This window comes from Podarcis vaucheri, assembly GCF_965113315.1.
Source record: "Podarcis vaucheri genome assembly, chromosome: 13".
Lineage (NCBI taxonomy): Eukaryota > Metazoa > Chordata > Lepidosauria > Squamata > Lacertidae > Podarcis > Podarcis vaucheri.
This window is the reverse complement of record NC_138751.1, coordinates 40,349,159-40,377,113: the sequence shown is the minus strand read 5'-3', so window position 1 is coordinate 40,377,113 and position 27,955 is coordinate 40,349,159. Positions and strand designations below refer to the sequence as shown.

At 42.8% G+C, this 27,955-nt stretch overlaps 3 protein-coding genes across 3 annotated transcripts in view; all 3 read right to left on the bottom strand.

Annotated features, from left to right (window-relative positions):
• The window catches only part of LOC309517597 (vomeronasal type-2 receptor 26-like), a 62,947-nt gene extending 52,396 nt beyond the window's left edge, over positions 1-10,551 (bottom strand). Inside the window, exon 1 of the mRNA XM_082196825.1 lies at positions 10,438-10,551. The gene's annotated coding sequence lies outside the window, so the exon portion shown is untranslated. The remainder of the gene's footprint in view (positions 1-10,437) is intronic.
• Positions 38-14,118, bottom strand: LOC309517601 (vomeronasal type-2 receptor 26-like; the record flags this gene model as incomplete). The annotated part of the gene is made up of 7 exons (XM_082196833.1): positions 38-943; positions 2,927-3,053; positions 5,488-5,715; positions 7,557-8,420; positions 9,212-9,494; positions 12,641-12,790; positions 13,985-14,118. The coding sequence occupies 7 exons, from the start codon at positions 14,116-14,118 to the stop codon at positions 42-44; spliced, it is 2,688 nt and encodes an 895-aa protein (XP_082052959.1). The 3' UTR covers positions 38-41.
• Positions 13,873-27,510, bottom strand: LOC309517599 (vomeronasal type-2 receptor 26-like). Its single transcript, XM_082196829.1, has 6 exons — positions 27,118-27,510; positions 23,257-23,536; positions 20,876-21,733; positions 18,334-18,561; positions 17,474-17,600; positions 13,873-17,186 (listed from the first exon to the last, which is right to left on the bottom strand). The coding sequence occupies exons 1-6, from the start codon at positions 27,330-27,332 to the stop codon at positions 16,291-16,293; spliced, it is 2,604 nt and encodes an 867-aa protein (XP_082052955.1). The 5' UTR covers positions 27,333-27,510; the 3' UTR covers positions 13,873-16,290.
• Between the last annotated feature and the right edge of the window lie 445 nt (positions 27,511-27,955).

Sequence of the window (27,955 nt, the reverse complement as noted above, 5' to 3'; positions counted from 1 at the left end):
ATAGTGTGGTATGAAAGAAAAGACAGGCACACTAGAATATATTACAGTTTCCTCTTTATTAACTGCTTTTTGTTGTTCAAATTGGGCCTCAACAAAATAATGTAGCATTTGGGGGCGAAGATGGAACCCAGTAAACCAGCTCCGGAGGCCAAGATGGAGAAGATCTCCACAGCCACCATGTATTTCCCCTTAGTGCTCAGGTACACTGGAACAAAGGAGATCCAAACACTACAAAACAGGAACATGCTGAAGGTGATGAATTTGGCCTCATTGAAATTCTCAGGCAGTTTCCTGGCAAAAAAGGCCACAACAAAGCTGACAATGGCCAGAAAGCTCATGTAGCCCAGGGCACAGTAAAACATGACAACTGATCCTTCGTTACATTCTAGTATTGTTTCTCCCATCACAGAGTGCATGTCAGTATCTGGAAATGGTGGGGAAGCTCCTAACCACACACTGCAAATACCAACCTGAATAAGGGAACAAGAAATCACCATGGAGCTTGCCAGTCTTTTCCCCACCCATTTCTTCATTCTGGATCCTGGTTTGGTGGCCACAAAGGCAAGGACTACAGTGATGGTCTTGGCCAGCACACAAGAAATGACCACTGTAAAAACAAGGCCAAAAGCCATTTGTCGGAGCAGGCAGCTCACTCTTTCTGGAGGGCTGAGGAAGATCAATGGGCAGAGAAAGCAAAGCAGGAGAAAAGTGAGGAGACTGTAGGTGAGGTCTCGATTGTTTGCTCTGACAATGGGTGTGTCCTGGTGCTTAATAAAAATAGCTATGACCAATATTGTTAGCAGAGACAAGAAAAGAACAAAAACTGCCAAGCTCAACCCCAGAGGCTCTTTAAGAGACAAGAAGCTTATTGTCTTTGGAATGCATTGTGATTGGTCCTTGTTTGGATAACAATCATCTGGGCACTTGACACAGTCATTCATGTCTGCAGAGAAAATAAAACATTCAGATTTGTTATTCATCGGAGAGCAACTTCTAATGCTGCCATTATGGAACGCTTAGGATTAAATTGGAAGTATCCCAGGTAGACCAGATACAATGTGATGTATGTGAACCCCACCTCAGCAACGTATGTTGGGGTATTAGAAAAAGATTATGCTGGCTTGCTTACTTCCCATAAATCACGTTGTGTGGTGTAGGTGGGCAAGACCCATACCTTGTAGGCTTACATCACATGGACAGGGGTGGCAGCAACAAATACATCTTCAATCTTCCTAGTATTGATTGTCCAGATCAGGAACAAAGGACTTTGTCTTAGACTAAGTCAAACCATTGATGCATTATTTTTTTTTACTTCAAGGACCATGTACCTTTATCGGTATGCATCTGGGGGCTGTGTTTCTGTAGAGCAGGGGGAGAGGGGATTTGGTTTTGTTTGACCTAATTTGTGCTTGTTATATGAACACTTGAACCAAAACAGTTACCCTTCAGAATTCACACTTTTTGTGATGAAGTTCTTCAACAAAACAATGTATACAAAGGTGCATATATTATTGGAAATATGTGCAATACACAGGCAAATGTTAGTTAAAATGATATACAAAATGCATTATAGAAGGGAACGCTGCTTGCAAAAATGTGTAGAGTGGTATCTCGGGTTACATACACTTCAGGTTACAGACTCCACTAACCCAGAAATAGTACCTCAAGTTAAGAACTTTGCTTCAGGATAAGAACAGAAATTATGCGGCGGTGGCACGGCGGCAGCAGGAGGTCCCATTAGCTAAAGTGGTGCTTCAGGTTAAGAACAGTTTCAGGTTAACAACAGACCTCCGGAACGAATTAAGTACTTAACCCGAGGTACCACTGTATATTAGTCAAATGTTTGCAGCGTTTGAGACTTTTTAGAGAAAAGGCTAGAAAAAGGTTACATGGTAAAAGTTTGGGAAACCATCCATGGCATGGAGAAATTTGTGGACATCCAAAAGCTATTGTTGGAAGAAGCAAATGTTGAAAGATTCAAGGATAAAATAAAGTACTTACTCATGGAGTGCTTAGTGGAACTTGTTGCTACAGGAAGCAATGATGGCCAGCAACTTGAACAGCTTTAAAAGTATATTAGACAAACTCATGGACAAGGCTACTAGCCACTAATTCCACTGTCAGAGGCATGCCTCTAAATACCATTTGCTGGAAATCACAGGTTGGCAGAGCAATGTTGTGCTCATGGTCAACTTGTGGGGTTGCCACAGGCATCTAGTTGGCCACTTTGTGGACAGCATGTTATCATCATCATCACCATCACCACCACCATCATCAAATTTCTATACCACTTTATATTTTAAGGGGGGGGGATCTAAGTGGCTTGCAATCTCCTTGAAAACATCAGGTAAAACAATCCAGAAGAAAACATTACAGAAGTTCAATATAAAGTATATATTCAAAGCAATATAATTAACAGGAAATGAAAATATCATCTTAAGATGTCTAAATAAAATATTACAAAGGAGGTCAACTACAGAATGCACATTTAACACAGCAAAGTTAACAAAAATACTGTCTTAAAGGAAACATTACTAAAAGAAGTCAAACATAAAATGCAATTTTAAAACAGCGTAATTAGCAAGGGAATAAAATATTATCAGAAGCATGCTGGACTAAATGGGCCATTGGCCTTACTCAACAGACTCATCTTAAGTTCTTAAAACTGAATACAAAAATTGGTTTGGTGGGAGGGGGCGTTATACTGACAAATGCTGACAAATATTCATGAGAATATTTTTTAAAATATATTCACAAGTTGTTATAGAAATGTGGAAAATTGAATTCAACACTGGAAAAAATTATAGCCTTTATTTAAATAATAAATATATTTAATGATAAATAAATAAATAACAAGTACTTTTGACTTCTTCCACTCCATCTAATATGACAAATATTTGAAAAGTATATATCTTGTGTCACTTACCCTTCTGGGGTGATATCTTGTCTTGGGGACATGGCGCACAGTCATAGCAGCAGAATTTTCCCCCTTCCTTCTTTTTCTTGTGGGATCCTGGAGGACAACTGGGGTTACATACAGATAAAGGTGGAACCTGTCCATTGGAGGAAACACAGAAACAATTTCGCACAGCCATTCACGTCAGTTTCTTTTCAGGCAGAATTCGGAAGACACGAAACTACAGTGGTACCTCGGGTTAAGAACTTAACCCGTTCTTAACCTGAAACTGTTCTTAACCTGAGGTACCACTTTAGCTAATGGGGCCTCCCGCTACCGCGCGATTTCTGTTCTCATCCTGAAGCAAAGTTCTTAACCTGAGGTACTATTTCTGGGTTAGTGGAGTCTGTAACCTGAAGTGTCTGTAACCTGAGGTACCACTGTACTCATTCAAAACTCAGGATCAAATGACTCATTCCTAGTCACCTTTTTTTTTTTTTAGCATGCTTACAATGTCCATCTTTTTGTGCAAAGCAGTGACACAGCCCAAATAAAATACCATGCATTGCTAGATAATCAAAGTGTTAAGACACGTGGAGTCTTCCTGTAAATGCATGGAAAGGACACTCAGTAGGGTCATATTCCTGGCTTTCCCTGGTGGGAAAAGTTATAATAGGAAAATAATCCTTACTAATTCCTGCTCAGAGCTCAGTCTCTTTCTATGCCACGTAGCCGATGAGAAAGGTTGCTAGTTCTGTGCTCTCCAGATTCTGGCTGTCTTGTTTTTCATTGCTGGTTACTGCTCCATCAAGTCTGAAGCTTTATGTAGGCAAACAATAATTTTATTCTTCAATTTCAGACTTCTGTGGTTATTTTGTTCCAAGGGATAACAAAGGGAAGATCCAGTCTGCTGGAGCATCCTGGATAATTGCTAGCAAGGTTAAGCAACCTTTGTCCCAGAAGTTATCACATTTTATGCTTCAAAGGTATAGTAAATTTCAAACTCTGCTAACTGGAAATTAAACTCACACAGGTGAGTAAGAGGAAGGATAATTAATAAATAATATCCTATCCTACCCTCCAAAACCACCCAACACTTCTGAGATCTTTCAGAGAGTCAGGGCTTGTCCACACTTCCTCTTCTCCTGCTGTCCCCTGGATTGATTGATTGATTGATTGATTGATACCCCACCCATCTGGCTGGGCTTCCCCAGGCACTCTGGGTGGCTCCCAATAGAATATTAAAAACATGATAAAAGATCAAACATTAAAAACTTCTCTAAACAGGGCTGCTTTCAGATGTCTTCTAAAAGTCAGACAGTTGTTTATTTCCTTGACATCTGATGGGAGGGCGTTCCACAGAGCGGGCGCCACTACCGAGAAGGCCCTCTGCCTGGTTCCCTGTAACCTCAGTTCTCGCAGTGAGGGAACCGCTAGAAGGCCCTTGTAGCTGGACCTCTGTGCCCGGGCAGAATGATGGGGGTGGAGATGCTCTTTCAGGTATACTGGGCTGAGGCCGTTTAGGGCTTTCAAGGTCAGCACCAAAACCTGCTCTATTGCTGAATTGGAGCAAACATAAATTGAGTTTTCCACCGATTGATGCTTGCTCCAATTCAGTGTGTTTTGCTGGGGAAAACAGCAGAGCAAATGGAAAACCTCTCGGACCCATTTCTAGGAAGCATGGCAGATGCAGAAAACGTCTTGGGCCCGTGCTTCTTAGACACGGGAAAAGTGAAATGTGAATGAGCTATAAGCATGAGGGCTGAAATTGGAGAGCGGGGGTCAAGGGTTTGTATTCACTAGCCTTGCCCCCAATGTCCTCATACATGCTGAGTGTGCCTGTTCCAGCTCTGCGATTTCTGGGTGAGAGGCCCCCGAGTCCTAATAAAACAAAAACGTGAACTATAGGTTCCAAGTTCTACACCAGGGGTCAGCAAACTTTTTCAGCAGGGGGCCAGTGCACTGTCCCTCAGACCTTGTGGGGGGCCGGACTATATGGGGGGGGGTGAACGAATTCCTATGCCCCACAAATAACCCAGAGATGCATTTTAAATACAGTGGTACCTCGGGTTAAGAACTTAATTCGTTCTGGAGGTCCGTTCTTAACCTGAAACTGTTCTTAACCTGAGGTACCACTTTAGCTAATGGGGCCTCCCGCTGCTGCAGCACGATTTCTGTTCTCATCCTGAAGCAAAGTTCTTATCCCGAGGTACTAATTCTGGGTTAGCGGAGTCTGTAACCTGAAGCCTCTGTAACCTGAAGCGTATGTAACCCGAGGTACCACTGTAAAAGCACACATTCTACTCATGTAAAAACACCAGGTGGGCCCCACAAGTAACCCAGAGATGCATTTAAATAAAAGGACACATTCTAGTCATGTAAAAACACGTTGATTCCCAGACGGTCCGATAGCCGGATTTAGAAGGCAATTGGGCCGGATCCGACCCCCGGGCCTTAGTTTGCCTACCCATGTTCTACACATGCTTCAAAGATGTACCACACTTTGTGTGGGACACACTGGGTTGATGTTCTAGATTATACTATAATATAGTGCTTTCCGGTATATTGTGGGTGTGGAAATTATGCTGTACCTGGGGAAAGTTTCTGTGCCACACTATTTTGTCGCCATCAATGGAAAATTCCTGACCTGGGGCAGCCTCCAGATCCACCCTTCCAACCTTGACTCTCACGAAGGAGTTATTTGGAAAAGTAATCATGCTGGTAATATCAAATCCAGCTTCCACTTCCCTGTTCTCACCAAAAGAAACTGTTTCTCCAGCACTGTTGTTAAACGAGACCCTTTTTAGGAAGGGGTGAAGCTGCACTGAAAGAAAAACAGAAAGAATTCTGTCAAATTACTATTAGAATTATAGTTGGAAGGAACCGCAAGGGTCATCTAGCCCAACCCCCTGGAATGCAGGGATCTCAACCAAAGCATCCATGGCAGGTGGCCATCCAGCAACTGCTTAATACATCTTTTAAATAAACAGCCATATGAGAAATATGTAAAATAACTAAGCAAGTATTGGAAATCACCCCAGAATTGGCCTTACTAAACATCTTCCAAGACATTTACACCACAAAGAACTCAAATTATATAGCCAAGATAACCACCAACTGTAAAGGAGATGAATTTATTTGACCCTATCTGCATCAAGCTATATTCTATCTTTATCACCAAACTCCAAATATAATTGCACATTGTATTAATTAACATTATTTTTTTAATATATTAGTGGTCATGTGATGATTTTAGCCTATAAATTTTATTGTTTAATGTCTTACCCTATATATTAAGGTACTTTTATAGCTCTGTTTAGAGTAGGTAATGTCTTGATAATATAAATGTTTTAAGTTTTTTGTATTAATCCAGTGTATTTTCTTTTAATTGTTGAATGATTCTGTGTACATTGTGGCAGCCTTTGGCTATGTGCAATAAAACTGACTGACTGACACAAAGAACTCATAACCCACCTACTTTCAACAGCCAGAAACATCATAACCAGACATTGGAGAGACCTGTCAGGAGTAAGCATGGACCAGTGGTACCAAATAGTATGGGAAACAGCCTTACTAGAAAAGTTAACCAATAAACTGAAACTGACATGGGGACAAATAGAAGAAGATGCCTTCACCCCGGTATGGCTCCCCTTTATCACATACACAGCCCAACAAGACAATGACAAAAATCCACCAACGGCATACAAATCAATATGGCTAACCTGATCCAAAACACCCACCCACCCCACTCACACATGAAAACAATGATCACCACAGCCAACCACAAACAAACAACTGCACCCTAAGCCAACCCCAACCTCTCTCACCACCAAAGAAACACAAGTGAATAGCAGAGAGCCTGCACAAACGACGCTGACACAAACCCCCACATATATTAAGTAAAATAGAAACATCGCCACCCGACCCCACCCCCACTCACCTTTCCCCCCTTCACCTCTTTCCCCCTTTTCTTCCTAATGTCTCAGCAAATGAAACTGATAAAAAACAAATGAAACTGTAAAAAAATGTTGCTTGAAAAGACAGAGAGAGACATTGCACATACTTTTGTAAACCAAGAAAATCTTTAATAAATAAGATTAAATAAATGGTCCCGTAGAATAGGAAACTATTACAAGGCCAAGAGTCAGAAGGTTGAAGCTTTTAGTTAAAGACACAATAGCTCCCAAAGTCCAAATAAAAGCTTACATTCCTGAACAAATACTCTAGCACTACTTTGGTTTTATAATTTGCTGCAAGCCTCCCAGTCAGATGGGCGGCACATTTTATGTTGTTGTGGTGGTGGTGGTGGTTGTGGTTGTTGTCTTAATAAATTGCACTACAAAAAAAATGAGACACCACACACAAACAGGAAGGCAGCAGACATGAACACAAAGATTGTGTAGGGAAACAATGAGTGAACAAAGGATAGCAATTGCAGAATAAATGGTTAGTTTGGAAGCTGATTTGGAATCTATGAAGAAAATGCACCAGAGCTAAAATGAGCATTTGTTGCACTGAATAATGAAGGGAATCAGAAAGGAATTGACCGACAAAAGTGCTGGATCATAATCAACAGTGATTTCCAGAGCATGTTTTACACACTGCCGGGTGTAATTTTCCTGCTCGTGTCAAACAAATTGTATTTCATCAAAGGCATTACCTGCCAAGACTGCAGCTTCTGAAGCTCCTGCACCCCTCCTTCCGTCACTCCCCTGTATTTGGTCCTGGACAAGAACATGGCATGTAGAGCATGTGCTATGGCATAGACAGCATTATACAGACTGTAGCTGTGGCCAGTCATGCTCATCTCAAACCCAGACGAAGGGAGATCTTCCAGCTTCTCCTCTCCAGTGCAAGCTTCACTGGCCTTCTCCTCTGTATTAAAACCTGGAAATAAACAGAAAAATACCTCTTCCCAGAACTCCCTGAGAAAGCCATTTCCATTTGCCTCTAAAGGATTCTGGAGCTGAAGAAAGCTTTTGAATCCTTGTACCTCATTTGAATGAACAGCAAAGGAGAGGGAACCGTGGAAGACTTCCATGTCCCACATTAGTTGGAAGTTCAATGCTGTGAAATCCAGCTGTGCTGTCAGAATCCACACTTTACCTTCCGGTGTCTTTTTCACATCTTCCATTTCACCTAGTGCTACCATGGTTCGAAAGTCAAGCATGGACTTTGTTTCTCCATAGACAATGACAACCTTGGCTTTACTTTCCATAATCACTTGATAGAGTCGGATCCAGTGGTGGTGCATGTTAAAATAATCGTCAAAATGTCTAGTTTTCTGAGTTCTCTCTGAGAAGGCCAAGCAAATACCTTTCTGGGAAAACAGATGTTGCAGGGTCTGCACAAATCTTTCTCCACTCTCATTATCTCCAGCAAGCAACCCAACCCACGTCCAACCAAAGTGGAGAAGTAACTCAATAATCCCAGTGCACTGGTGGGCTTCATTGGGCACCATCCAGTAGAAGGAAGTGGATTGGCTTTGACCAGGATCCTCTGGAGCAAAGGAGCCATAAGTGAGCTAAAAGGAAAAGAAGGGGCACATTCCTTAACTAGTAAAAGAAACTGGTATGTACATCTGGAGTTGCAGTGGCAGCAATAAGGTGTCGACATGCCGAGGGCCGTAAGGCCAGCTGGCTAGCCCCAGCTGGGCTGTCTCCTTCCAGCCGTCCCACTGCAAAGACCCATCGGCCTCTGCTCCGACGTAAATCTGCGACCCAGGCTTCAAAGCCAGGGCACACTATCAGCAGATCGAACTGCGCACACAGAATAGGCGTGAGGCTTGTGAAAGCATACTATAACTACAGATTTATTAATCATAAATCAGGACAAAGAAACATGTCTTCTCAGAGAGACAGAGCAAAGCAAAAGCAATACACACAATGGAAGTTCCCAGCAAGCTGTGCTGGAATGTAAACAGACATGTGACATGCAACAGTGCCACACATCTGCTCCTTAAAGTGGAATGGAAATTCTCAACATAAGGTTGGGGATTATTATTTTTTATTCAGTTCATATGAAAAGGCAAATCTAACTAGGTTACATTTCCCAAACAATGTGTAAACTGATACACAGCTATCCTTTGAAATTCACACTTTTCCCAAATTTGCAATGCATTGTGGACCCACCCACAGCACACACACCCCAGGTCAAAACCAAGGCAACCTCAGGAATAAACAAACCAGATAGGACCACGTTCTGGGATTATCCTTTCACACCAGTCACATATTTCTCCCAGCTGTACAAAACCTTTTGAGGAGGAAAAGATAATAATGGTGAAACAGTTGTGATATCCCCAAGTCAGTATTTTACCTGGGGAATCTTGTAGATGTCCAAGATGGTTGCCATGTCGAGGGAGGTATCAAAGTCAAGCCCTCCAATCACTGCCATCAGATTTTTCTGGATGTCACACTTGTAGTTGGGTATGTGTGTGGAAGGAAGGCCCAGAGTGGCCTGGTAAGTCATCCTTCGATTGAAGTAACTGTCATAGATGTGGAATCCCAATGTGATATTAGGCAAGATGTTGGGATTCTCATTTATCTCCTTGACAGCAAACACCAAGGCCAGAAGGTGCTGGTAGTTCTTTGACACAACACTGCAATGAGAATGTTCTGGTGTATCCCTCATCAGGGATACACTATGCTTCTGAGAGTATTTTCGCACTATTCTGCTGCTCTTCCAAGAATATCTGCTGAATAGGATGGCACCCTTTCCCCATAAAATTATATTGATAACCTAGGAAACTGTAGGGAACTATTCCCTTCGCTGCCACCGCCATAGGGAAACAGCTCCTTCAGTCCCACTGTACATAAGCACAAGTTTGGATGTTTGTGCTTCTTTAATCTTCATATTTCAAAGTCTATGGAACTCTGAGCCACAAGAAGTCTTAAATGTGACCCTTTTCCACTGCCTCCCATTTCCCTAAGAATTCTTTCAAGCCTCCCAGAGGTTTGGCATGACAAACCTGGGCATGGCATTGATACCAGCAATGGAGAGAGAACCAATTTTAACTAATATTATTTATTAAAATGTTATTTTGTACTTCAGGTATACCAATGGGCACATCTCTCAGTTTTGGCTGCTCTCAATTTCTCCATTTTTCCAATCTAAAGTTGAGTTCTCCACATTTCCACATCAGTTGGCATTATTTTTAAAAAGTCACGAAAATTCACCAGCATTTTCATATGAACGTCTCCTAATATGTTTGTATGCAATTTACCTAATGCACCCATTTTTGTAAAGTGATTTCCCATAATATAATGCAATTTGGTATTTTACTTCACTAATTATGCATTTCTTTTGGAGACTTTCTAAAGACTCAACTTTGTTTCTTTTGCATTTCTTTTGGAGCCTTTTTGAAGACACTCTCTAAAGACTCAAGTGATGCTCTTATTGACGTTAGCCTCTGAAAGGCTTCTATCTCAGACCAAATTCTCTAAACCTCCATCCCTGCCAAATTCACCCACAAACTGCTCCAGTTAATCCTTCTCCTGGTAAGAACTAGACAGCATCTTAGCTGACCATAGCCTCCGGCTCACTCGTTCTGATCTTCAACACAAAATATTGTCAACACGCTGGGGTTAAGCAGCTTAATATTCAGGCCTTGGCTGTCCACATTCACCTCAGCTTTCTCTGGTCTTTGCCTTACACCTCCCTCATCATTTCTCCTAACTGATAGTTAAGTCCCAAAATAGAAAACACAAACTGACATATGCAAAACCTTTCTCAACAGAGGCAGCTTTTTTCATTGGTTCAAAGCAATATTGAAACGAAGAGAAATAGGTAGGCTACCTTAAGTGAGTCGTCCTCAACCTTCTCAAGCCGGCAGCATTATCAGGCTGGCTGTGCCAGTTTCTCCTAGCCTCAGGCTGTTACTTTACCACCTCAATGGAGAGGTGAGCTTTTAAGACTCCTCACCCTGAACAATTCTGAGGCGCAGTTCAATATTCAAAACAGAGAAGGACCCCACACCTCATCAACAATGTTTTATCCCATTCACTCACTCTTAAATCAAGAAAGGTCAGTGAGTTGTCCTCAGGGTGTAGGGCTGAGGAAGGGGGAAGATTCTTCAGGTGAGAGCTGGGGAATTTTGTGTTTTATTGTGATTATTAATGGTGTTATTCTTAATGTTCCTTATCTCTCTGCTTCCTCTCTTCTTCTTCTTTTTACTCTTTCGCTATCTTTTCTTTTTCTTTTCTTTTCTCTTGCCTTTTTGTCTTTTGATTTCTGTTTGTTCAAGATAACATTTTACTATATTTTATATGCTGTATTAGTTTACTGTTGTTGGCCGCTCTGAGCCCAGCTTCGGCTGGGGAGGGCGGGATATAAATAAAAGTTTATTAATATTTTATTATTGTGAAAACTTTAATAAAATATTTAGGGGTGGGGGGAAATAAATTAAGGGGACACCATTGCAGAGGTGCTGAAAGAAGAGCACAGAGTGGTTGATTTTCTCTTCTCTTTCCAATCCCCCCTGAAACCCTGTGAAGATAGTTAGGGCTTCCAGACAACACGGAGTTGAGAAGAGTCCTGCTGAATCAGGTCAAAGGCCCATTGACTTCAGCATCCTGTCCTGTCAATGGCAAACAAAATGCCTCTAAGAAGCCTGCTTGCAAGACCTGAGGGGTAACAGTGTTCTCCCCAATTGCAGTTTTCAGCAACTGGTATTCAGAGGCATAGGCATACTGCCTTGAAAAGCAGAGGCAAAACAGCCATAATGGATAGTAGCCATTAATAGTTTTTTTTTCTGAATGGCAGTTGCTGGAAACCACAGGAGGGGGGGAAACACTCGTGTGCTCCCTGGTTTCGAACAGGCATCCGGTTGGTTCCCACTGGGAAAACAGGATGCTGGATTTACATGAGCCATAGGCCTGATCCAGCACGATATTCTTACATTGCTAGCTATATCCTCCACAAATATGTCCACGGTAAAAGATAAAGGACCCCTGGACGGTTAAGTCCAGTCAAAGGTGACTATGGGGTTGTGGCGCTCATCTCGCTTTTCAGGCCAAGGGAGCTGCCATTTGTCCACAGACAGCTTTCTGGGTCATGTGGCCAGCATGACTAAACCGCTTCTGGCACAATGGGACACTGTGACGGAAGGCAGAGCACACGGAAATGGCGTTTACCTTCCCGCCGCAGTGGTACCTATTTATCTACTTGCACTGGCGTGCTTTTGAACTGCTAGGTTGGCAGGAGCTGGGACAGAGCAACGGGAGCTCACCCCATCGTGGGGACTTGAACCGCCGACCTTCTGATCGGCAAGTTCAAGAGGCTCAGTGGTTTAGACCACAGTGCCACCCGTGTCCCTCTAATATGTCTAATCCTCATTTAAAGCCATCCAATTTTTTTGCCCATCACTACATCTTATGGGAACAAATTCCATCGTTTTACTATATGTTGTGTGAACAGCATTCTTTTGTCCTTCCTGAATCTACCATTATTCTACATAGGAGGACCCAAGTTCTAATATTATCAGAGACAGATTAACTTTCTCCACACGAGGAATACTTTTAAACAGTTTTCTCCTGGCCCCCTTATTTGCCTTTTGTCTGAACACTTTTGCCTGTTTGTTCTCCATCTCCCTCGCTCCACGCTTATGCCTTAGTTTTGCAGATGTCTTTCCCACCTCTGCCTGAAAGTAATCCCGCTGAAATCCCTGGGACTTGCTTCTGAGTGACCATGGATGGGATTGGGAAATGAGTCAGAATCCTATAGCTACTTGATGTACGGAGTCCTTACAAGAGATTAGGGAGCTGATGGGTAGTTAAGATTCCACGGAAGTCTTCTTTGTTCAGAGCAACAAAGATGTGAGACGCAAGAGCACCAACGATGAGGTCCCCAGGCTGGTAGTATTCATGTGGGATCCTGAGCAGATAGTTGAGAGTACAACTAGTGGTGTGTTTGCACACCATATGAGGCAAAAGGAAGAGAATGGACACAATAAACACCAGCATACTGAGGCAAAAAAAAAAAATCTAGTCAGACTCCCTTAATCTCACTTATGTCAGATCATCTACAACATGACCATTAGCTTCAGAACTCTTCAACAGAGTTCAACTCTCCCAGAGAAAGGTGGAAATCCAGCCTCTACCTCTGCCCTCTCTCTTGCTTGAAATGGCAGGAAGGGTTTTTTTTATACCCATTTTTAGACTTTGGCTGGTATTCTCTAGAGATCTATAGGGATCTTATCCACAGTCATGACAGTGTAATAATTATAGATGAGATAATAACTGGGTGACTTTATTGCCAACAAGAAAGGAGGAAAACTTGTTTGTGGTGTTTCATCAAAAGCCATTTTGGTCACTTCACGGGGCCACAAAAGTACGCACAGAGTAAACTACAAGGAGTAAGGAAAGATCAGTGAGTCAGTCTGCTTTCAAAGCAGAAATGCTTGTTCAAAGTTACAATATAAATAAGATAAATAAATAAAAAATCTGAAAGACTACCAAAGATGGAAGGATCTTTCAATTTCAGTTCACTTGGTTTCTCATATTTTGCATCTTAAATTCAGTTCTCCACATTTTTGTAGAGATCTACCATTTTTATTTTTAAAAAAATCATGATCCCCCCCCATCATTTTAGTGTGAACTTCTGATAAATGTGGGATGTTAGCACCCAAGATGCATATTTACAGCTGCAAAAGCTGTAGAACTCTGTGATGTCATAAACTCTGTAGCAGTTATTTTCAGTTGGAACACTTATGGAAGTTAGTGAACAGCCTTAACAGTTAGAACAGCAGGTATGGACCGTTGTGCTGCTTTCTGTCTCAGAATATTAATCAATCTGTAAATGTTAGTCAGTCTTGGATACAAATCTAAGATGTTTTAGCAATTTAAGTATCACCAAACCTGCATTGTATATTTAATCTGCAACTGCAAGCACACTAAGTAAAAGTTTTTTGTTCTTTAAACTTTAATATAGGGTGGCTTGGGAAAAGAGAACTACTGTATTTTTCCATGTATAAGACACACCCATGTATAAGACACCCCCTAATTTTGGGGACCCCAAATTAAGAAAATGGGGGGAGATGGCCCAGAGTTGTTGAGCTGTTTTTTGGAGGGGAATGCCCCGAAAATCACTCACCCCATGCTGCCAATCACGGACAATGCAGAATACAACAAGTGTCTGCCCGCTCGCAACCAGTGGCAGCCGAACACACACACAATTGCCACAGCGGCAGCCAATCCTCCACAGCCCTTCACACAACCGCCAATCATCTACCCAATCACCGGACCATCAGCCAATCCTAAGCAGCCCTTGCACCAGCCACCAATCACCCACCCAATCACCACTGACAAACTCCTGCTCACAGCTGCAACCAATCACCCGTCCGTGTATAAGATGTCCCCTGATTTTTAACCTTATTTTTGAGTTAAAAAACCCTCATCTTATACACGGAAAAGTACGGTAATTAAAGGGTCAAATGACTCAGGCACGTCTTACAAAAGCTCTGCAAATGGAAACTAGAGTCTAATTCCCACAATAAGCACATTATTGTATGCAGTTTCGACTAATATACACAGTTTTTCAAGCAATTTCTCATAATAGGTAAAGGTAAAGGGACCCCTGACCATTAGGTCCAGTCGTGACCAACTCTGGGGTTGTGGCGCTCATCTTGCTTTATTGGCCGAGGGAGCCGGCGTACAGCTTCCAGTTCATGTGGCCAGCATGACTAAGCGGCTTCTGGCGAACCAGAGCAGCGCACGGAAACGCCGTTTACCTTCCCGTCGGAGCGGTATCTATTTATCTACTTGCACTTTGACATGCTTTCAAACTGCTAGGTTGGCAGGAGCTGGGACTGAGCAACGGGAGCTCACCCCATGGCGGGGATTCAAACTGCTGACCTTCTGATCGGCAAGTCCTAGGCTCTATGGTTTAACCCACAGCACCACCCGCCTCCCTATTTCTCATAATATTATGGCTTTAATATGTTATTTTCACTTGCAGTCATTTTTATGCACGTTTCCCCCTAATCTACACATTTTTGTAAACATGGCGTGGTTGGGGAATGGAATTGCAAATTTAGATAAGTGTGATTTTTGAAGGATCGCTCTGTTTCAGTCCCCACATTGTTTGGGCAATGCCAATACGATAGATTGTGAATAGAATTTCTCCCCAGCCCTATTGACTGCTAATATATAGATTGTTAACATTCATCTACATAGAAGTTTAGATGTGTCTCCCAAAAAGGTGTGATTGCTAAGATGTTGGTCCTGGAATCACACTGCACCACAGAAGGAGGAATAGTCACCATTTACAAGGCTCAGAACAGGATAGAGCACTGACAGTAACAGAAAAAAGACTCCATAATATGTGTGTGTGTGTGTGTGTGTGTGAGAGAGAGAGAGAGAGAGAGAGAGAGAGAGAGAGAGAGAGAGTATTCAACTGCTGTCCGTTCATGTTCACACGTTTTAATTTTTTTATATAACTTTTATTTTAAAATTAAAATTATAAGAAAACAGGGGGAATTTACAGAAGTAAAATCAGAAAGGAGAGAGAGAGAGAGAGAGAGAGAGAGAGAGAGAGAACATTATGCAGCATCAGAGATCAAGGAAATCAACAGAAATACTTAACGAACTGACCAATCATGTCGGTTCTGCCCTCCTAACAAAAGTCCTGCCCCCCCAAAAAAAATCCTGGCTATGCCCATGCATCCGTGCAGACTTGGAACATGAATGCAGCATATATTGTTGTGATTTAACAAATACCTCTGTGTATTTTGAAAAGGAAATTCCATGGTGATTAAAAATATTCTGAACACACGGTGGATCAAACCATGTTGATCTCAAGTCCTTTGATTTCTTATCACGCGTACACCATATGACTAGATATGACTAGATATATTATAAGACTAAAATTTGGTAAAATAGGTTAAATAAAACAAAAGGGGTATGTATGTGTTGTATCATATTGATAGCATTTTCACATAGCTCATACAATGTCTTTATGCTGTCATAGTGACCTGGCCACATGGCTGAGGAAAAGGATTTGGAAATAGAACAAACATTTGTGAATGTCACTTCAAAAGAAATTTCCTCTTGCTAAATGTTGGGTAATGCAAATATGTCATGAGTAAATATTGTGTGTACAATGTATACTAGAATATTTTATTAAAACTGCGATCCCATATACATGTAGTGAACTGCAGTAATTTCCATGGATATTATTGCCAATTAATTGTAAAACTGTAGCCTGAGATGGTCTGTGAAAGGACAACAATGTTCCAGTACCATTTGTGAAGTATCAACCACGACACAACATACCTGGGGAACCATCAAGAAAGGGAAGAAAATGGGTTGGTTTGTCAGTTGGTTTGTTGCTAGGTGGGTTGCTTGGTTGGTTGGTTTTAAATTCCCTGCCTCTAAAAAAATTTTAAAAAAATCTCTAATTCAGATTCTCATTAATTGCTCTCTGATGTTTAGGTCAGGCCTCAGCATAATAATGTAGCATTTGGGGGCAAAGATGGAGCCCAGTAAGCCAGCACTGGAGGCCAAGATGGAGAAGATCTCCACAGCCACCATGTGTTTTCCCTTGGAGCTCAGGTAGACCGGAACAAAGGAGATCCAAACACTACAAAACAGCAACATGCTGAAGGTGATGAATTTGGCCTCATTAAAGCTGTCAGGCAGTTTCCTGGCTAAAAATGCTACAACAAAGCTGAGAATGGCCAAAAAGCCCATGTAGCCCAGGACACAGTAAAAGAGGGCAGCTGACCCTTCGTTGCAGCCTAGAATGATTTCTCCCGTCACATAATGCTTGTCAAAATGGGGAAATGGGGGAGAGGTTCCCAGCCACACACTGCAAATACCAGCTTGGATAATAGTACAAGTCAACACAAAGGCACTTGCCACTCTTTTCCCTACACATTTCCTCATTCTGGAACCTGGTTTGGTGGCCACAAAGGCCAAAACAACGGTAATGGTTTTGGCCAACACACAAGAAACTGTCACAGTGAAAACGACACCAAAAGTCATTTGTCGGACAAGGCAGGTCACTCGTTCTGGTTGGCTGAGGAATATGAAGGGGCAGAGAAAGCAAAGGAGGAGAGACGTGAGGAGAGTGTAGGTCAGATCTCGATTGTTGGCCCTGACAAGTGGTGTGTCTTGATGCTTAGCAAAGATTACTAGGACCAAAAGTGTGAGCAGAAAGAAAAGGAGAGAGAGAAATGCGATGGACATCCCGAGTGGTTCTCCAAAAGTCAGGAAGCTTATTGTCTTTGGAATGCATTGTGTCTGGTCCTTGTTTGGGTAGTGATCTTCTGAGCATCCAATACAGTTATTCATGTCTGAGGTAAAAAATAAAAGATTAGATGCAGACTCATCATGTCTTAAAGAGCAACTACAAATTCCACCAATATGGATCTCTTCGAATGAAATTGGAAATATCTTAGCTATTTCCCAAAAAACCAGATACAATGCAATGTGTTTGAACCCCAAGCCAACTAGCATGTGTAGCTACTGGGGCCTCTTACCAGCTTCATCTGGTATGTCAACTGTGGACATATTTGGATCGGGGTGGCCTGGCCACTGTAGTGTGTGAGGGGGGAGAAGGGGGGAGAGTTGTGTCTCTTACCCTTCTGGGAAGCAATCCTTCCTTGGGGACATGGAGCACAATCATAGCAGCAGAATTTCTCCCCCTCCTTCTTTTCCTTCCTGGACCCAGGAGGGCAACTTGGGCTACACACAGAATGGGGTGGAACCTGTCCAGTGGAATAAGCATGGGAACAATTTAGCAGGCTCTTTGGCTCCCATTATCTCAGCTACAATTAGGAACGCATGACATTCCAAGCATTCTCAGTATTGTATGCGCAGTGGGATTTTAGTATTGACTAAGAGGTGCGAATGACCTCCTTAGAACCAACTCAGGGTGAAAAATACCACTATCCACAACTGGGGGGTGGAAAGGTGCTTAAAATGGCTTTCTTTTGAGCCTCCTTCAGGCACTACAGAAAATGCACAGGGGCTCAAATTGAGGAGTGGGTGAATATTCACCAGCCCTGCACCCAATGTCCAGAGACCTCCTTGGTGTACTTGTTCCCCCTCGGATCTTCCTGTGCTGAGTAGGGGGGTGTAAGGAGCAGTCTAACACACATATCTGAACATGCTTAGAAGCCTCTCTGGGATTTGGAACATTGTGTTATTATCATATTTCCCAACTGAAAAGAGGCTTCAGCTGACTCCTTTTAGAAATTCCCTCATATCTTCCTGCCAAAGACAAGGAGGAATCAGGGGTGTAGTATGAAGACCTATAAAACGTACTGGGTAACAGGTCCTAAAATAAATAAAAAATAAAAAAGCAAAATAAGGATTCCATGTTCCACATGTGCTTCAAGATATGTACCACACTTTGATAGGAACACTCTAGACTCATGATCTGCAATGCAATAATATTTTGTTTACACACATCTCATGGACATTGCTGTCATTCCTCACCTGGAGAAAACTCTTATGCCACACCATTTTGTCCTCATGAATGGAAAATTGCTTTCCTGGGGGAGCCTCCAGATCTATCCTCCCAACCTTGATTCTCACATAGGAGTTATTTGGGAAAGTGACCAAGTTCGTAATATCAAATCCAGTTTCTAATTCCCTGTTTTCACCAAAAGATACTTTTTCTCCAGCACTGTTGTTAAATGAGACACTCCTAAGAAAGGGGTAAAGCTGCATTGAAAGGAAAACAAAGGAGCACTGAATTAAAGCCCAAATGTCACTGAACTCAGTTTGGGGCAGTCTGCCTGTGAATGACAGGGATTTTAAAGCTCAGACTAGAGCTTTAAATCTTTTGAAGGGTGGTTTCTAGACCTTTTAAATAAGCTAAAGTACATAGTTCTCTGCTGAACAAGAAACAATTACAAGGGCTGAAGCCACAGGGTGGAAGCTTTTGATTACAGATGCAGTAGCCCCAAAAAGTCTCAATAACATCTTGCCATTCCACTCTGGACCGTCTTGCACAACAAATTCATCATCAAAGGCACTGAATTCATTGTTGCCCACTTCACTACAAGAAACACTGGTGGCTACAACTCTCCCCTTCCTCCCCTCTCCCTGGTCAGAAGAACCACAGAGCAATTGGAGAAGCCACCGGAATTGCTGGCTTGGTAGGACTTTTCCGTTAACCAATAAGTGCCTTAATGGCCCCCGATAGCAGCGTAAGGGGATGAGAGCTTGTAAAAGGGAAAGAGCCATGGAGGACCTCACTCCCCCAGCCCCTAAACTGTGAGATGAAAGCATCCAAAATGCTAAGGAAAGGCTTAATGCTCACAAGGGCTAGAGAACTCTGTGATGTCCTTTGCGGGAGGCACTTATTTCAGTTGGTACAATTATGGCAGTTATGAACAGTCTTAACAGAGCAGCAGTTATGTTCTGTTATGCTGCTTCCGGTCTCAGAGTTAGTCAGTCTGTAGCAGTTTTTGTCTTAGGTTCAAATCTATGTCAGATGTATTGGTAACATAAGGAACACCTGCCTGTTTGGTATATTTAATCTAAGTCGTGCAAGTACACTGAATAAAACTTATTCTCTGTTTAAAATGTAAAAGAGAGTCCATTGCATAGTTTTTATAGGAGGGGAAAGGGAACCACTTAAAGGGTCAAACAACCCAAGCTCTCTTCCACATAACTCTGTAAATAGGAACTAGTATTTAATTCCCATATAAACGATCAAAGATTGGCAAAGCATGTTCTCCTTCATGGAGAGCACGTGTTGCCGTGGGGTCTGACAGGCCAGTCCTCTGTTGCTGGGCGAGATCGTTTAGATGGCCATTGGGGGTGAATGGGCTGTTTGGGTTACTGGGGAAATTTTGATGTTGCCAAGTTGTGGGATGGATCAAAGGTTTTATATACAGGGCACGCAGCATTGAGCGTTCTCTTTCGCTGCATGCACCGGATCACCCGCCCACCCTCCCTTACTTAGGGCTCTTGCGTTTGACCTTGCTATTCCTGTCATGGGGTTGTCTGCTTTGGGGGCAGGGGCCTGGTAGGAATTTTTTCCATTTGGCTGATTGGCTGGTGCCATTTGGTTTTTGCCTACAGCATAGCAAATCGTCACAACTTGTAAGTTGTGGTTAGGCATTGGTTAAAAATTGGTTGGTGGAGGGGTAAGGGTTGGCTGTGCCTGCCCCTCCAATGCTGCTGCTGCTGCAAGGGAATTCCTTTAAAGGAATGCAGGGTCTTACCATGCTTTCGTCCGAATCCCTTTCATGGGGCTTGGGTTACGCAAGGCCCTGGGAGCATGCGGGGAAAGGTGAGGGTATGGTGCCCAGCTCCATTTTCTCCCCAATATTGATGATGATGATGATGATAATAATAATAATAATAATAATAATAATAATAATAATAATTTATTATTTATACCGCGCCCATCTGGGCGGCTTCCAAAAGAGTATTAAAATACTGTGATACATCAAACATTAAAAGCCTCCCTAAACAGGGCTGCCTTCAGATGTCTTCTAAAAGTCTGGTAGTTCTTGTTCTCTTTGTTTACCCTTACTGGCTTTCACTGGAAACTGGAAGTCAGTTCTGCCCCTGGGCGGGAACAGATAGTCGTAACCAATGCCTAAGCAACCACCCACATTTATGTATTTTAATAAAGTTGTGGCCAAAATTATGCCAAACACCTTAAACAAAAATTCTGTGTGAATTGTGATCCCTAACCACTGGTCCTGCTAGCTAGGGATCATGGGAGTTGTAGGCCAAAAACGTCTGGAGGGCCGAGGTTGAGGAAGCCTGACTTACAATCAGTTCCAATATATTGCCTCTTGGAAAAACCATCAAATTTATTTCTCAAATTCTCTATAGGGAAAATGAACAGGAGCCACACTTGAGTGGTAATTGCACAGAAGGAAGGAAATAATAATAACAGAAGAGATTGAAGTTGAATGAGAGAAATGCTGTATGGTTATCTATACTAATTTTCAGGGCACTGTTGCACATACCCCTGGACATCATGATCCTGCCCATGTCAAATGGTAACCAGTACCTGCCAAGCTTGCAGTTTTGGTAGTTCCTGCATCTCTCCTTCCATTGCTGCCCTCTGTTTGGACCTGTGCAAGAATGTGTTATGTAAAGCATGTGCCATGGCATAGACAGCATTATAGACACTGTAGCTGTGGCCAGTCATGCTCATCTCAAAATCAGATGAAGGGAGCTCCTCCAGCTTCTCCTCTCCGGTGCAGCTTCCACTGGGCTTCTCCTCTGTGTTGGAGTTTGGAAATAAACAGCGAAAAACCAGGGTCCAGAACTGCTTGAGAAAGTCATCTCCATTTTCCTCAAAGGGGTTTAGGAGCTGAAGAAAGTCTCTGAATCTTTGCACCTCGTTTGAATGAACTGTAAAGGAGATGGAACCTTGGAAGACTTGCATATCCCATCTTTTTGGATAAGTGGTTCCTATGAAATCAAGCTGAGCAGTCAGAATCCACACTTTCCTCATAGGTGTCCCAGCCACATTTTCCCTTTCACATTGTGCTAACATTGGTTGTAACGCAAGTATGGATGCAGAATTCCCGCAGAAAATAACAGCACTGGCTTTGCTCTTCACAATCACTTGATTCACTTGGTGATACAGTAAATGAATGTTATTATATTCATAACTAGTTTGGGGAGTTCTCTCTAAGAAGGCCGAGCAAATATGCTTCCTGGAAAGCAGAGGTTGCAGAGTCTGCATACACTTCTCTCCACTGTCATTATTGCCTGCAAGTAATCCGACCCATGTCCATGAAAAGTGGACAAGTAACTCAACAATCCCAGTGTACTGATGGTCATCGCTGGGCACCATCCGGTAGAAGGGAGTGGATCGGCTTTGATCCGTGTTCTGTGGAGCAAAGGAGCCATAACTGAGCTGAAAGGAAAGGAAATGAAGAAATATAAATTGGTTCATGGATGTAGTAGAAGGAACTCATATGCGGTGTCTGTTCTGTCAAAAAGAGTGGGAGAGAAAACTGCATTTCCCAAGATAGGAGCCATGAGAGGCTGTGTTGCATACATAGCTCCAACATCCAAGAAAAAGTCATAGACACTGGATTGTAGAAGGATGAGTAACCTCATACCCAGGGCCTTATGCTGCCCTTGGGATACTCCATGAGCTTACCTCCAGGACACATGTCTCACTCATCCTGTGCCACACACCCCTCCAGTTCAGATACTTGGCTATTATGTGTCTCTCAACAGTAATACTGCCTCTTGCTTGCCTGGATAGAGAGAGGTTGATTTGGAAAGATCTGGCGTTTGCATGGCTGAACTGCAGCCTACAGAAGTAGAGGGATGTCTCTTGCCCCAACTACCATTGACATGTGCCCTCTAAAAGCTCACACATGTGGGAACCCAGCCCCTAGCACTGATTTAAGAAGAACGGTGTGCTGGTCTCGCAGGTTAACCATGAGGTGAGGTCCGAGTCCAGTCCAAAGTCGAGGGCATGCAGTATGGAGGCAGTCCGTCAAAGCTGAAGCTGGGTCCAAGGCAGGGAGTCGGGTGAGGTCAGGAGCTCTGGCAGACAAGCAGGACAGGGTGCAGGCAGGAACTGGCTACCAACAATGTTGCTCCCGCAACTTGGGACTGGCTGGCTTTTCTCTGCCCCGAGGCATAGGGCGGCCCCAGTCCACAGGTGACTCACCTCTCCTGGCCCGGAGGTGAGCACTCCTCCTGCGGGAACTTAGGAGAGGCTGGAGGGTTACCGGACCCAGAGGCAACCTCAGCTTCCCCTGACGGGGCTGAGAGTGGAGCACTGTGGGCAATGGGTCCTCCAACACCTCAGGAGCCAGAGCAGACTCAGCTGGTGCCTGCACCTGAGGATCCAGCACAGGTGAGGACCCTTCAGGCTGAAGCCCCAGCCCCGGCTCAGCTGGTTCTGGAGGCGGGGGCTCCTGTGCAGGCTGGGATTCCTCAGGTTCAGCCTCCGAGTCCGAATCCCAGGCCATCACAAACGGCCTGATATGGTTGTTTACTTGATACTATGGTAACCTCCTAAAGTTACTTACCATTAAATTACATTTTTAAAACCCAGTGCTATTTTTCTAGAAAAAGAGGTGCTGGAGCCCACCATGAACTTCTCTCTTGTTCTCATAGAATGGCATTGGTGCCCAACTGAGAGGTGCCTGCACTGAGCTATGGCAAACACTGGGTGAACACTGGTTAAAGGTCAAGGGTAAAGGGACCCCTGACCATTAGGTCCAGTCGTGACCTACTCTGGGGTTGTGGCGCTCATCTCGCTTTATTGGCCGAGGGAGCCAGCATACAGCTTCTGGGTCATGTCGCCAGCAGGACTAAGCCGCTTCTGGCGAACCAGAGCAGCGCACGGAAATGCCGAACACTGGTTAGGAAACATAATAATAAGTGAGCTGTGAAGTGCCCAAATCAGTATTTTACCTGGGGAATCTTGTAGACACCCAATATGGTTGCTATGTAGAGGGATGTTCCAAAGTCAAGACCCCCAATGACAGTCATCAGATTTTTTTCAATTCCACACCTGTAGTTGGGATGCATGGAAATAAGGTCCAGAATGGCCCGGTAGGTCATCCTTTTACTGGTGTAACTGTCATAGATGTGGAATCCCAAGGTGATATTAGGCAAGATCGTGGGGTTCTCATTGATCTCCTTGACCGCAAACACCAAAGCCAGAATATGCTGATAGTTCTTAGGCATAATACTGTAATGGATAGAGGAAGGATAGTAACCAACATTTCTAGATCCGTGAAACATTTTCAGCTTGACATATTTTCAACTTGGGATGCCATGTGTGTTTGTCATAGCCTGGCTTGGAGGAGAACAAATGGGGCTCTTAAAGCCTACTTCAAAGGTAAGATCAGCTTTTAAGATTCCTCACCAAAAACTCTTCTCCGGCTTGGTTTAATATTCCAAGGGATAGACCAGGGAAGGGCTCACACCTCTTCTCCAACATGCTATCCTTTGGGAGCCTTTGCCTATACTATAGTGTGGCTGCTCTTACAAGAGTATCTACTGAATTGGCCGCCACTCTTTACCTCATCAGAGCTATGCATAATTTGTTTACATTTGTTAGATTCCTCACCCAAAACTCTTGTCAGGATTGCTTTAATGTTAAGACCAGAGAAGGGCACCTCACTTTACCTCCAACATGCTCCCTTACCTCTGAAATCAGGATGGTGCTGTGGAGAGCATAGAAACAGGTGGAATTTCTATTTCTCTCCCCATCCCTCACCATAACACACTCTGGGGTCAAAGCAAGCCTCTCTCAAGAACTCAAAGTGAAACCAGAGAGCTATTTTACCACTTGCACTTTGGGGAGTATCCTGTCACCTCCCCCATCCCCTATATCTCCCCTCCTGCCTGGTGATGGGTACTGGAAGCTTTCAACTGTTGGATGTTGATTACTTCTCCGAGGGTGCTTCCAATGTTTTGGTTCCAGTTACAGATAGGTAGCCGTGTTGGTCTGCCATAGTCAAAATAAAAAAATTCCTTCCAGTAGCACCTTAAAGACCAACTAAGTTAGTTCTTGGTATGAGCTTTCGTGTGCATGCACACTTCTTCAGATACATTGAAACAGAAGTTGCCAGATCCTTCTATATAGTGAGAAGGTGGGGAGGGGTATTACTCAGAAGGGTGGTGCGAATAGGAGATTGGCAGATAGCTGAGATGAGCCTGTTGACGACTCTTAACGACTGTAATAGGTCTTACAGGAAAAGGCAAGGGGTGAAAAGGTGAGAAATGGCTTAGTTATGTATAATGGGATAAGAATCCAATGTCTTTGTTCAAACCAGGTCTTTCCATGGTTTTAAGTTTGGTAATGAGTTGTAATTCAGCAGCTTCTCTTTCCAGTCTATTTCTGAAATTCCTTTGTAGTAAAACAGCTACTTTGAGATCTTGTATAGAATGTCCTGGGAGATTGAAATGTTCTCCTACTGGTTTCTCTGTTTTGTGATTCTTGATGTCAGATTTATGTCCATTTATTCTTTGGCGTAAGGTTTGGCCTGTTTGTCCAATATAGAGAGCTGAAGGACACTGTTGGCATTTGATGGCATACACAATGTTAGACGATGAGCAATTGAATTGTCCCAAGATGGTATGTGTGATGTTGTTGGGGCCAGTAATGGTGTTGTCCGGGTGTATGTGGCAGCAAAGTTGGCATCTGGGTTTATTGCAGGCTCTGGTGCCAGTGTCCGTGTTAAGTCTGGTTGTAGTATTATTGTGGGTTAGGAGTTGTTTAAGATTGGGCGGCTGTCTGTAGGCAATGAAAGGTCTTCCTCCCAGAGCTTGAGAAAGAGAACTGTCATTGTCCAGGAGAGGTTGTAGATCTCTGATGATGCGTTGTACTGTTTTAACTTGGGAGCTGTATGTGATGACTAGAGGTGTTCTGTTATTTTCTTTTTTGGGTCTGTCTTGCAGCAAGTTCTCTCTGGGTATAAGTCTGGCTCTGTTGATCTGTTGTCTAACTTCATCTGCTGGGTATTTTAGTTCTGAAAAGGTTTGCTGTAGATCTCTTAGGTGAGAGTCTCTGTCTGTAGAATTGGAACAGATGCGGCTGTAACGTAGTGCCTGGCTATATACAATGGACTGTTTGGTATGTTTGGGATGGTAGCTAGAGGCATGTAGATATGTTTGTCGGTCAGTTGGTTTACGGTATAAGGTGGTGTCTATGCGCCCATCCTGTATTTTTATAGTAGTGTCCAAAAAATGTATTTCTTGCATAGATTGATTCATTGTAAGGTTGATTGTAGGGTGAAAATCATTAAATTTCTGGTGAAAGGTGTCCAGGGTCTGTTGGCCATGTGTCCAGATGATAAAAATATCGTCAATGTATCGCAGGTACAGGAGAGGTTTGAGTGGGTAGGAGTTTAAGAAACGTTGTTCTAAATCTGCCATGAAGATGTTGGCATACTGTGGGGCCATGCGGGTGCCCATTGCTGTGCCGCTGATCTGAAGGAACAGGTCATCACCGAATTTGAAGTTGTTGTGGGTAAGGACAAATTGGCAGAGTTTGGTGGCAAGGTCCGCTGTGGTTTTATCTGAAATGGTGTTCCTTATAGCTTGTAAACCAATGTTTTTGGACACTACTATAAAAATACAGGATGGGCGCATAGACACCACCTTATACCGTAAGCCAACTGACCGACAAACATATCTACATGCCTCTAGCTACCATCCCAAACATACCAAACAGTCCATTGTATATAGCCAGGCACTACGTTACAGCCGCATCTGTTCCAATTCTACAGACAGAGACTCTCACCTAAGAGATCTACAGCAAACCTTGTCCAATGTTTTGGGTTGTGATTCTAACACCTATGAGGAAATTCAGTGTGAAGTGTGGGACAATGCAAGCTTCACACATTATTTAAGCTCCACACAAACTAATCAGAATGAGTGCTCGTTAAAAAGCCAACACTGTCTAATATGGATGAATGCTAAATAAACAAGTCATCTGAAAGTGACTCTGGTGTTTGCACCTGTTTGGGGACTCTGCTTCTCTTACTTCTTTGGCTCTTCAGTGCATTCAGAAGCCCCTCATTTCAAGAAGGGCTTCCACAGCAGAAGCTCAGATTTCCTTTTTTTAAAAAAAAAATATTTTATTGTTTTTTTCCAGATAGAAAATTATCCATCAATTTATACAGAAAAATATCAGTTACAGAAAGAAGAAAAAGAAGAAAAGAAAAATTGATTATTTCATGCTTGTTCCAGTCTATTTAACGGACTTCCCCACATCTCCCTCACAGTGCATTCTTAACAATAAAAATTTCAGCAAATTATAACCTTGTTTCATGCGTTTCTTTTATACCTCCAAAGTTTACGTTTTAGTTTAAATTACTTATTGCCAATTTACTTTAAGCAGCTAATATAATAGCACTTCCAACCTTTAAACATTAATCCTTTCATTAATTTGATTATTTAATTTCAATATCTTCTGCCCTCTTTGCTGGAGCTAATCTTTCCAATTCGTGCGAATTCTTATAGTTCGGAAGCTCAGATTTCCAAGTAAGACTAAACCTTTGCTCTTCTAATAAAGCACTGCCTGGAAGAAAATTGTGAAGAGGAGGGAGGAAATGGGGGATCAGAACTGATCAGCAAGTCCAAGCTATCTCATCTTACTAGCAGTTTCAGATCACCATTTCCCTTCTCTAAGCTAACTCCTCAGTTTAGCACCTCTACTATTCATACCTCTGACGGGGGGGGGGGAATCCTACCGAAATTTATGGTTAGCATTGGGGAATCAGAATCAAATGATTTGTTGATGTGTACGTGCTTACTACTTACAAGAAAGTACGGACTTGATGGGTGATAAGGATTTCTCTGAAGTCTTCTTTAGCAAAAGAGCCAAAGATATGAGAAGCAAGTCCACCAATTATAAAGTCACCAGGCTGATAGAATTCATGTGGAATGCTGAGCGAATGATTGGTGGTGCAACGTTTGTTATGTTTGCACATCACATGTGGCAGAAAGGAGAGGATGTACACAATAATCAGCAGCATACTGAGGCAAATGTTCCTTCTAGTCACACATCTTTACTTCCATCGAGAACATGCCTGTTAGCTTCAGAACCAACCTCACTAGAATCTTTTGCCCTCACACAAATGCCATGTCATTCCACCAATCCACAGATTAAAAGACTGTCTTACAACTCTCCAAGTGAAAAGTGGAAATACTGCCTCTTCCTCTGCCCTCCCCATTGTTTGAAAGGGCAGGAAGGGATTCTTTAATACTAGTCTTTGTATAGTATTCTTTCAAAATCTATGAGAACCTTATCCAAAGGAGATTCAGTGATGACAAGTGTGATAATTACCAATGAGATAATAACTAGGTGCTGTTATTGCTGGGAAGATTGGGAGAATGGAGAAAAACATGTTTTGTGATGTTTCATGAAAAGCCATCTCTGTCAATTCCTGAGACGACACACAAAGGGCACACAAAGTAAACTGCAAAGAATAAGAAAAGAACAGTGAGCCTGTCTTTTTTCAGAGAAGGAATGCTTCACTTGACCATAGAATATGCATTATCTGTCCTCTAAACCTTCCTGCATGAACCTCCCTTTTTTAGCTTACTGACTATTACACTAAAACAAACTAGGGGAAGGCAGGTTCGGTTTAAAAATAGG

Coding starts and splice junctions, on each gene's coding strand:
- LOC309517599 (XM_082196829.1), bottom strand. CDS start 27,332: ATGCTGCTGATTATTGTGTACATCCTCTCCTTTCTGCCACATGTGATG. Junction 17,601..18,333: donor GGCATAAGAGTTTTCTCCAG/GTGAGGAATGAC, acceptor TCCACTGGACAG/GTTCCACCCCATTCTGTGTG. Junction 17,187..17,473: donor AAGGATTGCTTCCCAGAAGG/GTAAGAGACACA, acceptor TTTTTACCTCAG/ACATGAATAACTGTATTGGA.